At 43.7% G+C, this 13056-nt stretch overlaps 1 protein-coding gene across 4 annotated transcripts in view; it reads left to right on the top strand.

Annotated features, from left to right (window-relative positions):
* LOC139564666 (diacylglycerol kinase beta-like) overlaps window positions 1-13056 on the top strand; it is a 61097-nt gene that overhangs the window by 44585 nt on the left and 3456 nt on the right. For all 4 annotated transcript variants that reach the window (XM_071384388.1, XM_071384389.1, XM_071384390.1 and 1 more), the window contains 4 exons: window positions 3459-3549; window positions 4561-4756; window positions 12144-12264; window positions 12445-12505. In XM_071384388.1, the coding sequence (XP_071240489.1) occupies window positions 3459-3549; window positions 4561-4756; window positions 12144-12264; window positions 12445-12505 (469 nt within the window). The remainder of the gene's footprint in view (window positions 1-3458; window positions 3550-4560; window positions 4757-12143; window positions 12265-12444; window positions 12506-13056) is intronic.

The raw sequence follows: 13056 nt of genomic DNA, 5'->3' as shown, positions 1-13056 counted from the left end.
TAGTATTTGGTAACATTGCCTTTAAATTGTTTAATTTTCTATAGGATTGAGGTCAGGGCTTTGTGACGGCCACTCCAATACCTTGCCTTTGTTGTACTTAAGCCATTTTGACACAACTTTGGAAGTATGCTTGGGGTCATTGTCCATTTGGAAGACCCATTTGCGACCAAGCTTTAACTTCCTGACTGATGTCTTGAGATGTTGCTTCAATATATTCACATCATTTTCCTCCTCATGATGCCATCTATTTTGTGAAGTGCACCAGTCCCTCCTGCAGCAAAGCACCCCCACAACATGATACTGCCACCACCGAGCTTCACGGTTGGGATGGTGTTCTTCTGCTTGCAAGCCTCCCCCTTTTTCCTCCAAACAGAACAATGGTTATTATGGCCAAACAGTTTTATTTTTGTTTAATCAGGCCAGAGGACATTCCTCCAAAAAGTACAATCTTTGTCGCCATGTGCAGTTGCAAACCGTAGTCTGGCTTTTTTATGGCGGTTTTGGAGCAGTGGCTTCTTCCTTGCTGAGCGGCCTTTCAGGTTATGTTGATATAGGACTCGTTTTACTGTGGATATGGATACTTTTGTACCTGTTTCCTCCAGCATCTTCACAAGGTCCTTTGCTGTTGTTCTGGGATTGATTTGCACTTTTCGCACCAAAGTGCGTTCATCTCTAGGAGACAGAACGCGTCTCCTTCCTGAGCGGTATGGCGGCTGCGTGGTCCCATGGTGTTTATACTTGCGTACTATTGTTTGTACAGATGAACATGGTACCTTCAGGTGTTTGGAAATTGCTCCCAAGGATGAATCAGACTTGTGGAGGTCTAAAAAAAAAGAATCTGAGGTCTTGGCTGATTTCTTTTGATTTTCCCATGATGTCAAGCAAAGAGGCACTGAGTTTGAAGGTAGGCCTTGAGATATGTCCACAGGTACACCTCCAATTGACTCAAATTATGTCAATTTGCCTATCACAAGCTTCTAAAGCCATGACATAATTTTCTGGAATTGTCCTAGCTGTTTAAAGGCACAGTCAACTTAGTGTATGTAAACTTCTGACCCACTGGAATTGTGATACATTGAATTATAAATGAAGTGATCTGTCTGTTACCAATTTTTGGAAAAATGACTTGTGTCATGCACAAAGTAGATGTCCTAACCGACTTGCCAAAACTGTAGTTTGTTAACAAGAAATTTGTGGAGTGGTTGAAAAACGAGTTTTAATGACTCCTACCTAAGTGTATGTAAACTTCTGACTTCAACTGTAAATATATGAATGAGCAATGACAAAGCGACATAGGCTAAGATGCAATAGATAGTATGGAATACAGTATATACATTTGAGATGAGTAATGCAAGATATGTAAACAGTATTAAAGTGGCATTATTAAAGTGACTAGGGTTCCATTTATTAAAGTGGCCAATGATTTCAAGTCTGTATGTAGGCAGCAGCCTCTCTGTGCTAGTGATGGCTGTTTAACAGTCTGATGGCCTTGAGATAGAAGCTGTTTTTCAGTCTCTCGGTCCCAGCTTTGATGCACCTGTACTGACCGTGCCTTCTGGATGGTAGCGGTGTGAACAGGCAGTGGCTCGGGGGGTTGTTGTCCTTGATGATCTTTTTGGCTTTCCTGTGACATCGGGTGCTGTAGGTGTCCTGGAGGGCAGGTATTTTGCCCCCGGTGATGCGTTGTGCAGACCACACAACCCTCTGGAGAACACTGAGGTTGTGGGTGGTGCAGTTGCCTTACAAGACGGTGATACAGCCTGACAGGATGCTCTCAATTGTGCATCTGTAAAAAATTGTGAGGTTTTTAGGTGACAAGACAAATTTCTTCAGCCTCCTGAGTTTGATTAATGCCTCATTAAATTCACTTATTAAACTGAACTCCAATGTGTACTACATGTACAGTACAGAATCTACAAAGAGTAGCTAATATTCCTCATTCAAAGACTGCTCCATCTGTTTTTGCCAGGCGAAGGAGGTTTGAACATCTTTCTTAACACATGTTGATAGATATCTTCTTTCCCCACTTAATTCTTGCTCAAAGGGGGATGAGCTGTGAGTTATTATGAATTTTTCAAGGCTCACTAACTCTATGGGCAGAGTGCAATAAGTTGAGACAAGTAATCTTTGCTGGCCAAACTGTGGCTACCAGAGCGTTTAGTAATATTGATTCACCTTGTAGGCGTTTTAAGCCTGGAGAGTCTATAAGAAATCCTGTCTTCATAGAGATTTTTGTTCTCTTTTCTGTATGATCATTTCCCTTTGGGTATTAGGCCTACAGTTATCCATTCTCACTCAGCGGTCCACGTGGATTATTTCAGAGTTTCTATTTCCTTTGTTTTACAGCTTGCTCTGTCTTAAGATGTAGCCTACATTCTGCATCAATCTTCAGATTAACGTCTGGGACTGTATTCATAAAGCATCTCAGAGTAGGAGAGTTGGTCTAGGATCAGTTTGACCTTTTAGATTGTAATGAATGGACAGTGGGGACCAGATCCTAGATCTGCACTCCTACTCTGAGACGCTTAATAAATACAAGCCGGCTCAGTAAAGTAAAAGCATACAGGCTCTATACAGAGTATCACGCTGTTATAAAGACAGATGGTGACTCTAACTAGCAGGGTCATTGATCATCAGGCTTAGCACTGGGATCATGTGTCCCTAGGAACCAGGGGAGCAGCACCCCAGTCCTCAGTTAATTGAAGGGCCAGTTAGATTACCCTCTCTCACCCCTTGCTGTGTTTTAATGCAAGGTATCCACCCCACATACTCTAGTGGTTAATCGGCTTTACGTTAGTCTTTGGGCTTCTACGTGTGTGAGGCATTATGATTAATGAATGACGTATGTTTTTGGAGATTGGATTTTGTGAATATGTTTTAAATCCAATATCAAATGTATTTTAAATTCTCAAACAATAGTGGATGGTATTCACTGTAGCGGGTTATAGGGCAGCAGGTAGCCTAGTGGTTTTAGTGTTGGGCCAGTAACCGAAAGGTTGCTGGTTTGAATACCCAAGCCAACAAGGTGAAAAATCTGTCGATGTGCCCTTGAGCAAGGCCTTTAACCCTAATTTGCTCCATGGGCGCCGTACTACTATGGCTGACCCTGTAAAACAACACATTTCACTGCACCTCTCCTGTGTATGTGACGATAAAACGTATTTTATTATTAGATAATTTTTGTTGTTGATACACAATGGTGGAGAATACTTCCAAGTCAATTGTGAAAAGTCTGAAATAAATACATTTAAATACAAACTGTACATGAATTAAAGCTATTATAGACAGAGAGCTATTCCATAAAACCCAGACTAACTAAAAGAGAGGAAGAGAGAGAGGGAAATCGCTTCATCCACTCTTTGTATTGCTGACTGCATGGCAGTAGATTTTGATGTGGGGAGAGATAGATTTTTGTTTCCTCCTAGTCCCCTTACACTTCTTGTTGTCTTGTTTTTCAGAACAAAGAATAAGCTGTGGTACTTTGAGTTTGGCACTTCTGAGACCTTCTCGGCCACATGCAAGAAGCTCCACGACTTTCTGGAGGTTGAGGTAAATACAGCTGCCTGCTTTCAATTTTGGGAGATTGGGACTAAGTATTTTTATGCCATTTAATGCTATGACTTGTCACTTTTGAATTGCACTACTGTGTAATGAATATGTAATAATTCAACATACACTACTCTCACTTGTACTGTTCTCTGCAACAATAACACCTACTGTTATTAACATGCAAAATGAAGTCTTTTGAAAGCAGACACAATGCAGTGAGAACAAGAGGCAAAAAGTCAAACACCTAGGTACAATCTCCCAGGGAGAAAGAATAATGCCTCTAATCTAGTGCACACCATTTTAAGACACTGAGCACCAGCCACCTCCTGATCCACAAATAGCCTTCCATTTGTACCAATTTCACTCTGGAAGTGTTGAGGAGGGAGGGAGGCCTCCCCTCTACCCCTCCCACTCCCCTAACGGATACTCAGCCCAACACACAGGTAATTATCCCGGCACGGCCCTGCTGTGTGTGATATTGAGGGATAATGAAGGTGGTGTCTATCTGATCCATCTCCCCCTCCTCAGAGCCATCAGCGGTGGCAGAGGTCTTCATTAATTAGCCGGGGATGGCTACTTAGTATGGTACTGAAGGGGAGCAGGTTCGGTGTGGAATACAGGCCATGTTTTAAACTCCACTGAGAGAGGACAGAGAAGTGGCCTGTTATTATACAGCTGGCAACTGTATGCCGTAATAGTATAAGGTTGTTAGGAGTCATGGCTGGTGGCAGGTCCCCTTCTGGTGGACATTTCCAGCTTGTCACAGATCAAATGGTTTCGACATAAACTGTTAATCATCACTCAGCAGTGAACGCTGTCAGATGAGCGATAACTGAGAAGCTCTGGCTCAAGCAAAATTGGCATGATCTACCTAACGTTATTTTATTGCTACACAAATGTTTCAAGAGGAACACTTTGATTATTGATATGGTGTAATCACTCTCTCTCTTGCTCCCTCCATTTTCCCTCTCTCTCTCTCGCTTTCTTTCCTGACCCTTGTCCTTTGTAAAGTGCGATGGCATCACTCTGGACCTAGACAGCATCTCTTTGGAAGGCATCGCCATTTTAAACATTCCCAGCATGCATGGCGGCTCCAACCTGTGGGGTGAGAGCAGGAAAAGGCGGAGCAACCGCCGGGGAGGGAAGAAGACCCAGGATAAGAGGACAACAGTGCTGGACCCCAAAGAGCTTCAATTTGCTGTCCAAGGTAGCTATCGTAACGATGGATACTGGTGAATTTGAAATGTATTTATTGCAATTCCAACTTTGAGGAAACATTGTTCACGTTGTCACATTTATTTTACATGGGGTATTTTACATAGGTCCTTTAAGGTCTTTTAAAATGTCAAAGGCTTGCTCATATTCAGGTATGCCTCTTACAGATCAGTACTACAACCAAACATACACAGGATAACAGGCTTGAAATGCTACAACTCAATGGCTGATCGGCTGCCATTTTGTGTATAGATTTGTTAGCATAGAAGACACTTTCTCCTAATAACCTGTGACACTAAGAGGCAAGACCTTGTCCAAGCTCACATTAGACAGATCAGAGACAAACTTTGGGACAACGTTTTCCCTGGCGCTGGTATGAATATTTCACCAATGACAAGTTGAATCACAGTGCTTAGATTGGGTTTTTTATGATGAAGGGGTGCGGTTTAATGTCACTGTTTCGCAATGTCACTTGACTGGTAATGGCTTGTGTAGGTAGAAGTGGACAACCTGGCCTAATAGGAGCAGACTGAGGGAGCTCAGTGTCAATTCTGCTGCCTTTATGGGCACTGAACACATAAATATGTCAGATGGGAGCTCATCAAGGAGAATCTATGAATTAACACAGATTATTGTTTAGGAGGAGTTAAGGTCAGCCGGTAAACTGGTAAATTGTCTTCTCATGTCTAGTTTGCGGATGATCACCTTAGTCACTGGTTAAGTTACTGTAAACACGCATTTATAACCTTCTTAGGCAATACTATGTAGAGGGTTGTCCTCACATGGAGCAGCATAATGTAGGGAAGTGCAATTCACAGTGGACTAGGGCTACCGCTTACACCTTGATCACAGCGACAGCGTCATTGCGTTTTGGTACACCAGAAGTACATTCATTTCCAATGGAACGCTGCGTTTGCTTTGCAGCATTCCATTGCAGAGGCAGTTGCAGTGAGTTCTGTGAGGTGCATACTTTGGATTTATCAAACATATCATCAAATTGTATGCGTAGACCGCTTGACAGAAATGGTGAGTGTTAAACTTTTGTTGCACACATGTCCAGATAATGCTACGTACAATTTTGCGCAATGATGCTGTAGTTGTAATCAAGGTGTTTGTATACGAAGGTGTACAGTATTTTATTGCAAGGGCATTGTACACATATATGATCTTAATTTGACCAGCATTGTTGTAGCAAAATAATAGAAAACAGGATTTAAACGCTTAGTCCATAATGTTGCTTGATTGGTGGTTAGGCTATTAGTTGGACAAAAGTAGGCCACATGAAAAGTGCTATACTGTTAATACAACCGTGTTTTAGTGCGGGTTTTCAGTGGATTTATGTAAATCACTAAACTAATCTGCCTTTCCTGCACCGCAGGAAGATTCTCAGCAACAAAAGAGTGATCAAATTAAGATTCTACCTCTGTAGAATGTGGTAGTATTTTGCTGGTGTATTATGTCCAGGCTTGATTAGATCATAGATCAACCAAATCAGATTCATACAGTGCATAGTGAAAGTCAAATAACACAAGACCGGGTATGTGACAATTTTTCATTGTCAAATGTGCAATCATACCAAGGATGTTTTCATGAATTAGTACCACTGCGATGTACACTGCACTGTAAAATAGGCAACCCATTAACTACATATTCTGGGATGTATCCTCCTCAGTTAAAATCAAAGTACCAAATCCATTATCTGCCTGTGTGCTTCGCCAACAGTGGTGTATCGAGGAGATTCCCCCTGCTCTTTAATTTCAGTCAATACGAGTCAAGCACTGATGAATGCACCCATTTGGATCATGCATGTTCTTTCTAATAACATAGGGCATCATCCATTTCACTGAGTTCTACTCTTATAGACTGGGAGAAAGGCAATGGACAGAGCCCTAGAAATGACAGCTTTGGCAAGGGGGGTTAAGATGGTAGTGGTGGTCGGAGATGATCAATTAACACCCCATCGATACACTACAGTAGTCCCTCCCTTCCATTAATTCAGCCAAAAATCATTTGATTTGGTGCAAAGGATTTTTTTTGTTTTATCCTAACCCTGAACCTGAAAAGGCACTTAGTGGCCAGTGAGTGAGGGCTGGTTGCCCTTGCTGAAGGTGTGCTCAAGATGAGAGGCCCAACTTGTCAGATCAGAGAATGGATTATTAGAGGGGCCCATAAACACCGAGTGCATTAGCCTGGGGGGCTGTGGTGGGGCTGGGGGTCGTGTGGGCTGGGGGCTGTACAAGGTACCCAGAGCACAGAGTGCGAAGTGCGGATCAAACTGGGGAAAAAACGACTGACCTTTCTGGAGCTGTTAAGTCATCCCGCTGTTGACGCCAGGAGACAAGCCCCTCAGGTGGAAGGGAATGGCTATGGGTGAATTATTTAGAACGGGGACAGAGGGGAGTGGTAATGGGGGAGGGGGGGGACTGATGCCCTGAGACATGTACCATGGAGATTCTAAAGGTGGTCTCAACGTCGTTCACCCACTCCCTCTCTGTCACTCTGCATGTTGTCAGTGGAGTAGAGACTGCCCTGGACAGGTATTTGACAATGACAAGGATGCTGGGACTAATCGTGCACTGTGACAACTCGATTATGAGGCGTGGGCTGCCTAATATAGGACTTGGCTGTGTGTGTAAGCCACTGTAACATCTCTGTGACTCAGTCTTGTCTTCTATCTGAGATAAGTGATGTTGATGTGCGATCAGGAACGATTTGGTCTTTATTTGGTCCCCTCTTTTAAAACAGATTGTTTTGAAACCACTATGAGTGTAAAACCCATGGCACAGGCAGGGAGCCCAGCCAACAGCGAGTTGCAGTAATCCAGACGGGAGATGACAAGTGCCTGGATTAGGACCTGCGCCGCTTCCTGCGTGAGGCAGGGTCGTACTCTGCGAATGTTGTAGAGCATGAACCTACAGGAACGGGTCACCGCCTTGATGTTAGTTGAGAACGACAGGGTGTTGTCCAGGATCACGCCAAGGTTCTTAGCACTCTGGGAGGAGGACACAATGGAGTTGTCAACCGTGATGGCGAGATCATGGAACGGGCAGTCCTTCCCCGGGAGGAAGAGCAGCTCCGTCTTGCCGAGGTTCAGCTTGAGGTGGTGATCCGTCATCCACACTGATATGTCTGCCAGACATGCAGAGATGCGATTCACCACCTGGTTATCAGAGGGGGGAAAGGAGAAGATTAATTGTGTGTCGTCTGCATAGCAATGATAGGAGAGACCATGTGAGGATATGACAGAGCCAAGTGACTTGGTGTATAGCGAGAATAGGAGAGGGCCTAGAACAGAGCCCTGGGGGACACCAGTGGTGAGAGCACGTGGTGCGGAGACAGATTCTCGCCACGCCACCTGGTAGGAGCGACCTGTCAGGTAGGACGCAATCCAAGCGTGGGCCGCGCCGGAGATGCCCAGCTCGGAGAGGGTGGAGAGGAGGATCTGATGGTTCACAGTATCAAAGGCAGCCGATAGGTCTAGAAGGATGAGAGCAGAGGAGAGAGAGTTAGCTTTAGCAGTGCGGAGCGCCTCCGTGACACAGAGAAGAGCAGTCTCAGTTGAATGACTAGTCTTGAAACCTGACTGATTTGGATCAAGAAGGTCATTCTGAGAGAGATAGCAGGAGAGCTGGCTAAGGACGGCACGTTCAAGAGTTTTGGAGAGAAAAGAAAGAAGGGATACTGGTCTGTAGTTGTTGACATCGGAGGGATCGAGTGTAGGTTTTTTCAGAAGGGGTGCAACTCTCGCTCTCTTGAAGACGGAAGGGACGTAGCCAGCGGTCAAGGATGAGTTGATGAGCGAGGTGAGGTAAGGGAGAAGGTCTCCGGAAATGGTCTGGAGAAGAGAGGAGGGGATAGGGTCAAGCGGGCAGGTTGTTGGGCGGCCGGCCGTCACAAGACGCGAGATTTCATCTGGAGAGAGAGGGGAGAAAGAGGTCAAAGCACAGGGTAGGGCAGTGTGAGCAGAACCAGCGGTGTCGTTTGAACTTAGCAAACGAGGATCGGATGTCGTCGACCTTCTTTTCAAAATGGTTGACAAAGTCATCAGCAGAGAGGGAGGAGGGGGGAGGAGGGGGAGGAGGATTCAGGAGGGAGGAGAAGGTGGCAAAGAGCTTCCTAGGGTTAGAGGCAGATGCTTGGAATTTAGAGTGGTAGAAATTGGCTTTAGCAGCAGAGACAGAAGAGGAGAATGTAGAGAGGAGGGAGTGAAAGGATGCCAGGTCCGCAGGGAGGCGAGTTTTCCTCCATTTCCGCTCGGCTGCCCGGAGCCCTGTTCTACAACTACAATGACCATAATCTATTGCGCCTGTTCTTTCTGGCTCAGACAGAGATGGATTGACTTTTATGCCTGCTACATTAGCTTAGATACACAGAGACCACATAAACCACACGAGAGAGAAATGTACACAACACTACTACGAGTGATAGAGATAGAGACAGTTTGTGAAAGTATGCCTTATCTACTTTGAAGAACTCGTAAAATGAATTCTTCAGACAGCTCTGCAGCATACTTATGCAGGGTAGCCTAGCTAAATAGGATGGCTACAGACAGTACAGTATGGCTTCTACTGCCAGAGCAGAGATGAGATGATGACTTTAAGGAATGAAAAATAATAAAGCCATCAAATAAAAATTACGTAATATACACAACTGAAATGTTGTATTATTTCATAGTAAATGTCTATGTTTCTATTGATGTCTACCCAGTGTGGACCTAACAGAGACAATGGAATATTTTCAATGTTTTGGCGATTGAATGATCACTGTTTTTGGCTTTGGAATTTCCACTAAAAAGCTCTAAAATCATTTGAATGTCATTATTTCATAATGCATTTCATGTTTAAAAAAATACATCTAAACCAATTATTTTTTTGTAATTGAACAGAAACTGAACCGACCTCAAAAATCACTAATCGCTCTACACCAACAAGTTTTTATTTTTGCAAGATCTATGTTTCCACTTCACCCTCCACCTTTTGCCCGTTTCAACACTGCATGATGAGTGGATGACGGTCTTCTCCCAGAGTACAGCCCTTGATGATTTGTTCCAAAACCTCTCCGCTATGACCAACTCTCAACCAATAACACTTGACCAGAATGCAGTAGACAGATAAGTGAGAGCAGAGCCATATATTTACATGGCTCTGAGTTAGGGAAACCTGTACGGAAGTGCTGGTGTAACTAGTGTTGCCCTTTAAAAAAAATCACTTGAAAAGAAGAAAGAAAAATAAATCTTTAATCGGTCTCTCTCGTCTGACACGTGCAACCAGTGCCTCTGAGCCCACCCTTTTGAAATCTGGGAAAACTGGAGTCTGTTCTTTCTTCCATGAGTATAGACTTCAGACCAGGCTATAGTTATGCATCCATCACTATTATTATTAATTGAGCACTGCACTGGTTGTAAGATAGTATTATACAGGCATTCATTCATCCTTAAGTGTCTATTGACTCACCTTTGACTCAATCTAAGTAACATAATAATAAAATCCCCATTAAAATCCGTCAGTTTAAGCTAGAGATTTCAGTTTTTTTTGCACGGGCTGTGTCTCAATCCACCTCATCCGCCTATGTCGGCCTTGGAAGGTGGCAGAGCTACAGAGGTGTTTGTCAGACCATGAGACATCCTGAAAATCGGTCTTTTCAAGAAAACATCTGTAGTGTCCTGAACAGTTTGAACTACAAACTACTATGACCCCACTATGGAAAAGGAAGACTCTCGCAAACGCGATGTTCCTCATTTTGCTCTACGACCTCCACAAGTGTCACGGGACTCATCTGAAGTACAAACTAATGGAAGTATGGAGGTAGTTTTGTGCCACAAAAAATATAGTTAAATATTTAGCAAATTCATGAATGTGTTATTCATGCATTTCTATGGACTATAGTAGTAAAGGCCATATTCAATATTTTCTCAAATTATTTTATTTTATTTTTGGGGGATTCAATTCTAAATCAAATAGCTAAATGATCCATGGTATGGCCATCTTAAAATAATTCCAAATGTTAGCTTAGTCCCCCACCCCTCCCCCAACGGCATATACTTAAACAACTGAAGTAGCCTCATGAAAATACTAATACAACCACCACTGTTTATGATAATCATATACCAATCATTTGTTATTTTCAAAAATAGGCAAATTCAAAGCCTTATGAAGCCTTATGTCCATTGACGATCTCCCTGCCCTGACCTTGGTTGCTGAGAGCAGAGCACGCTCCTGGCCTTGCCCACAGTAAGCACTCTGGGGTATACTATATGACCTGTGTGTAGCCCCGGGCAACCAGGAATCTCCACACGTTTATCCATCGCCGTGGTGACGCTGTCCATCATACGTGTCAGCCAGGGGCTCTGTGAGCCAGCAGCGCTAACGTGAGAAGGCATGCTGGGAGGGAGGGCCCAGTATCAGGGGGCTAGCACATTGTGTACACACACACACAGGCATGAAGGCATAAACACACACATACACACACAGGTGTGAACACACGTATTCACACACAAGCACGCACGTGCGAACGCACACAGACTCTCTTTTTAGCTCTCATGCCAGGGCAAGCTCTCCATTCACAATTCACAACACAACCCAGCCTGTTGCTATAGTGACAGCTGGACACTACCCCTCAACAGTAACATCCATAGAAATGCAAATGTGGTTGATTCATATACTGTATCTAAGGCATCACTCAAACATCTTAGAAGCCCTGAACATCAGCCTGGCCCTAGCAGCAGCAACCTAGCATTAGCAACAGCACCATACAGTTGCATGATCAATGACAGCATGCTAGTTTGTTCTACCTTACCCACCAAGTCCCTAAAATGGGTCTTAGTTTCAATTAGTGTCTCTCTGCACTCCCAACAGGGCTTAATTTGCGGAGGGGTGAGTAGTCTGAGAGTAGGAGGAGTAACAGGCCCGCTGAAACAGATGGGCTCAGCGCGACACTGGGCTTCCAGCAGGGGCAAAATCAATGCTCATAACTTCAAAACAGAAAATAAATTAATAATTATAGGAAGACAAGATTGCTTTGCATTGCCGGCGCAATCTAATTAATAGGTGTTTTGTTTATGGCTGCTGGTTGTTGTTCTTGTTGCTTCTTTTTTCCTTTCAACAGTGAATATTCAGACTTCAGAGAGCGGAAGGCAAACTGTGCACCTTGAAAAAGAAGCACACTTCCCTTTTGCCTCTTTTATCCCTCCTGTTCTCACCATCTTTCTTCTTCTCCTTCTTCTTCTTCTCCTTCTTCTTCTTACTCAAGATGCATGGATTCCGGAGTTAACCAATGGCTTGATTTAGGATCAATTCAAACTGTAATGCTCAGATCAACAGGATGGTCGAGAGATGGTCTGAGTTCTATGTATAGCTGTGTTCATGTCTCTGTGTCTGTAGACCCGTCAGACCAGCTGTTAGAAGTGGTGGGTCTGGAGGGAGCCATGGAGATGGGACAGATCCACATCGGCCTGAGGAGCGCAGGAAGACGCCTGGCCCAGTGCTCCTCGGTCACCATCAGGTCAGTACCCCTTGACCACAACCACTGATCACTGTCTGACCACAGTCCCCTTCTTTAATCCCATCCATTCAACATTCTGCCTTTTTGAACACTGTTAACAACATAAAAACAATCTAGATGGAAGACATAACAGAAGTCAAGAATAATGTTTTAAGAGGGATTTTTGTTTGTCGTTGTCAGGACCACCAAAGCCCTCCCCATGCAGATTGATGGAGAGCCCTGGATGCAGACTCCCTGTACTGTAAGTCATGTCAATGTCCCGTGTATTGTGGTTTTAATGTGCTGCACACCGGTGGTTCATATAGAAAGTTCAGAGAAAGAGAAAGTTCATAATAGAAAGTTCATAATCTAATTGTCTCTATGCTCCCACATAAGATATGAACGCTTTAAAGTACCCCGGCAGAAGTTCTTGAGAGGGAAGTTGCATTGTTTGAAATATTTGTAATTTATCAGAACTAATATGTAATAACACAACCCTTTCTTTGAATGTGTTCACCTGGTCCCTCAAACTACTCCCCTGCACAAGTACAAGTGTTTGTTTTGTTTTACGTTTTGTTCACTTTTCAAAATGAAATGGCTCAATTTGTGCTGATTAATCCAGTGTTTCCTTTTAATTACAATGTGACTCCTCTGACAGCATCACAGATGAAGTGGAGCCAGAATTTACATACAGATCTTTCAGTCATTATGGGAGAATCTAGTGCATGACAAAACAAGTAGTTTATAAGTGCACTTGTGTCTGTTGGCAAAACTCCACAAATCAAAGTTAGGCTCTGACAATACATAATTGTG

This window comes from Salvelinus alpinus, chromosome 35 (genome assembly GCF_045679555.1).
Source record: "Salvelinus alpinus chromosome 35, SLU_Salpinus.1, whole genome shotgun sequence".
NCBI lineage: Eukaryota > Metazoa > Chordata > Actinopteri > Salmoniformes > Salmonidae > Salvelinus > Salvelinus alpinus.
The sequence above is the reverse complement of the archived record's forward strand: the minus strand, read 5'-3'. Positions and strand labels throughout refer to the sequence as shown.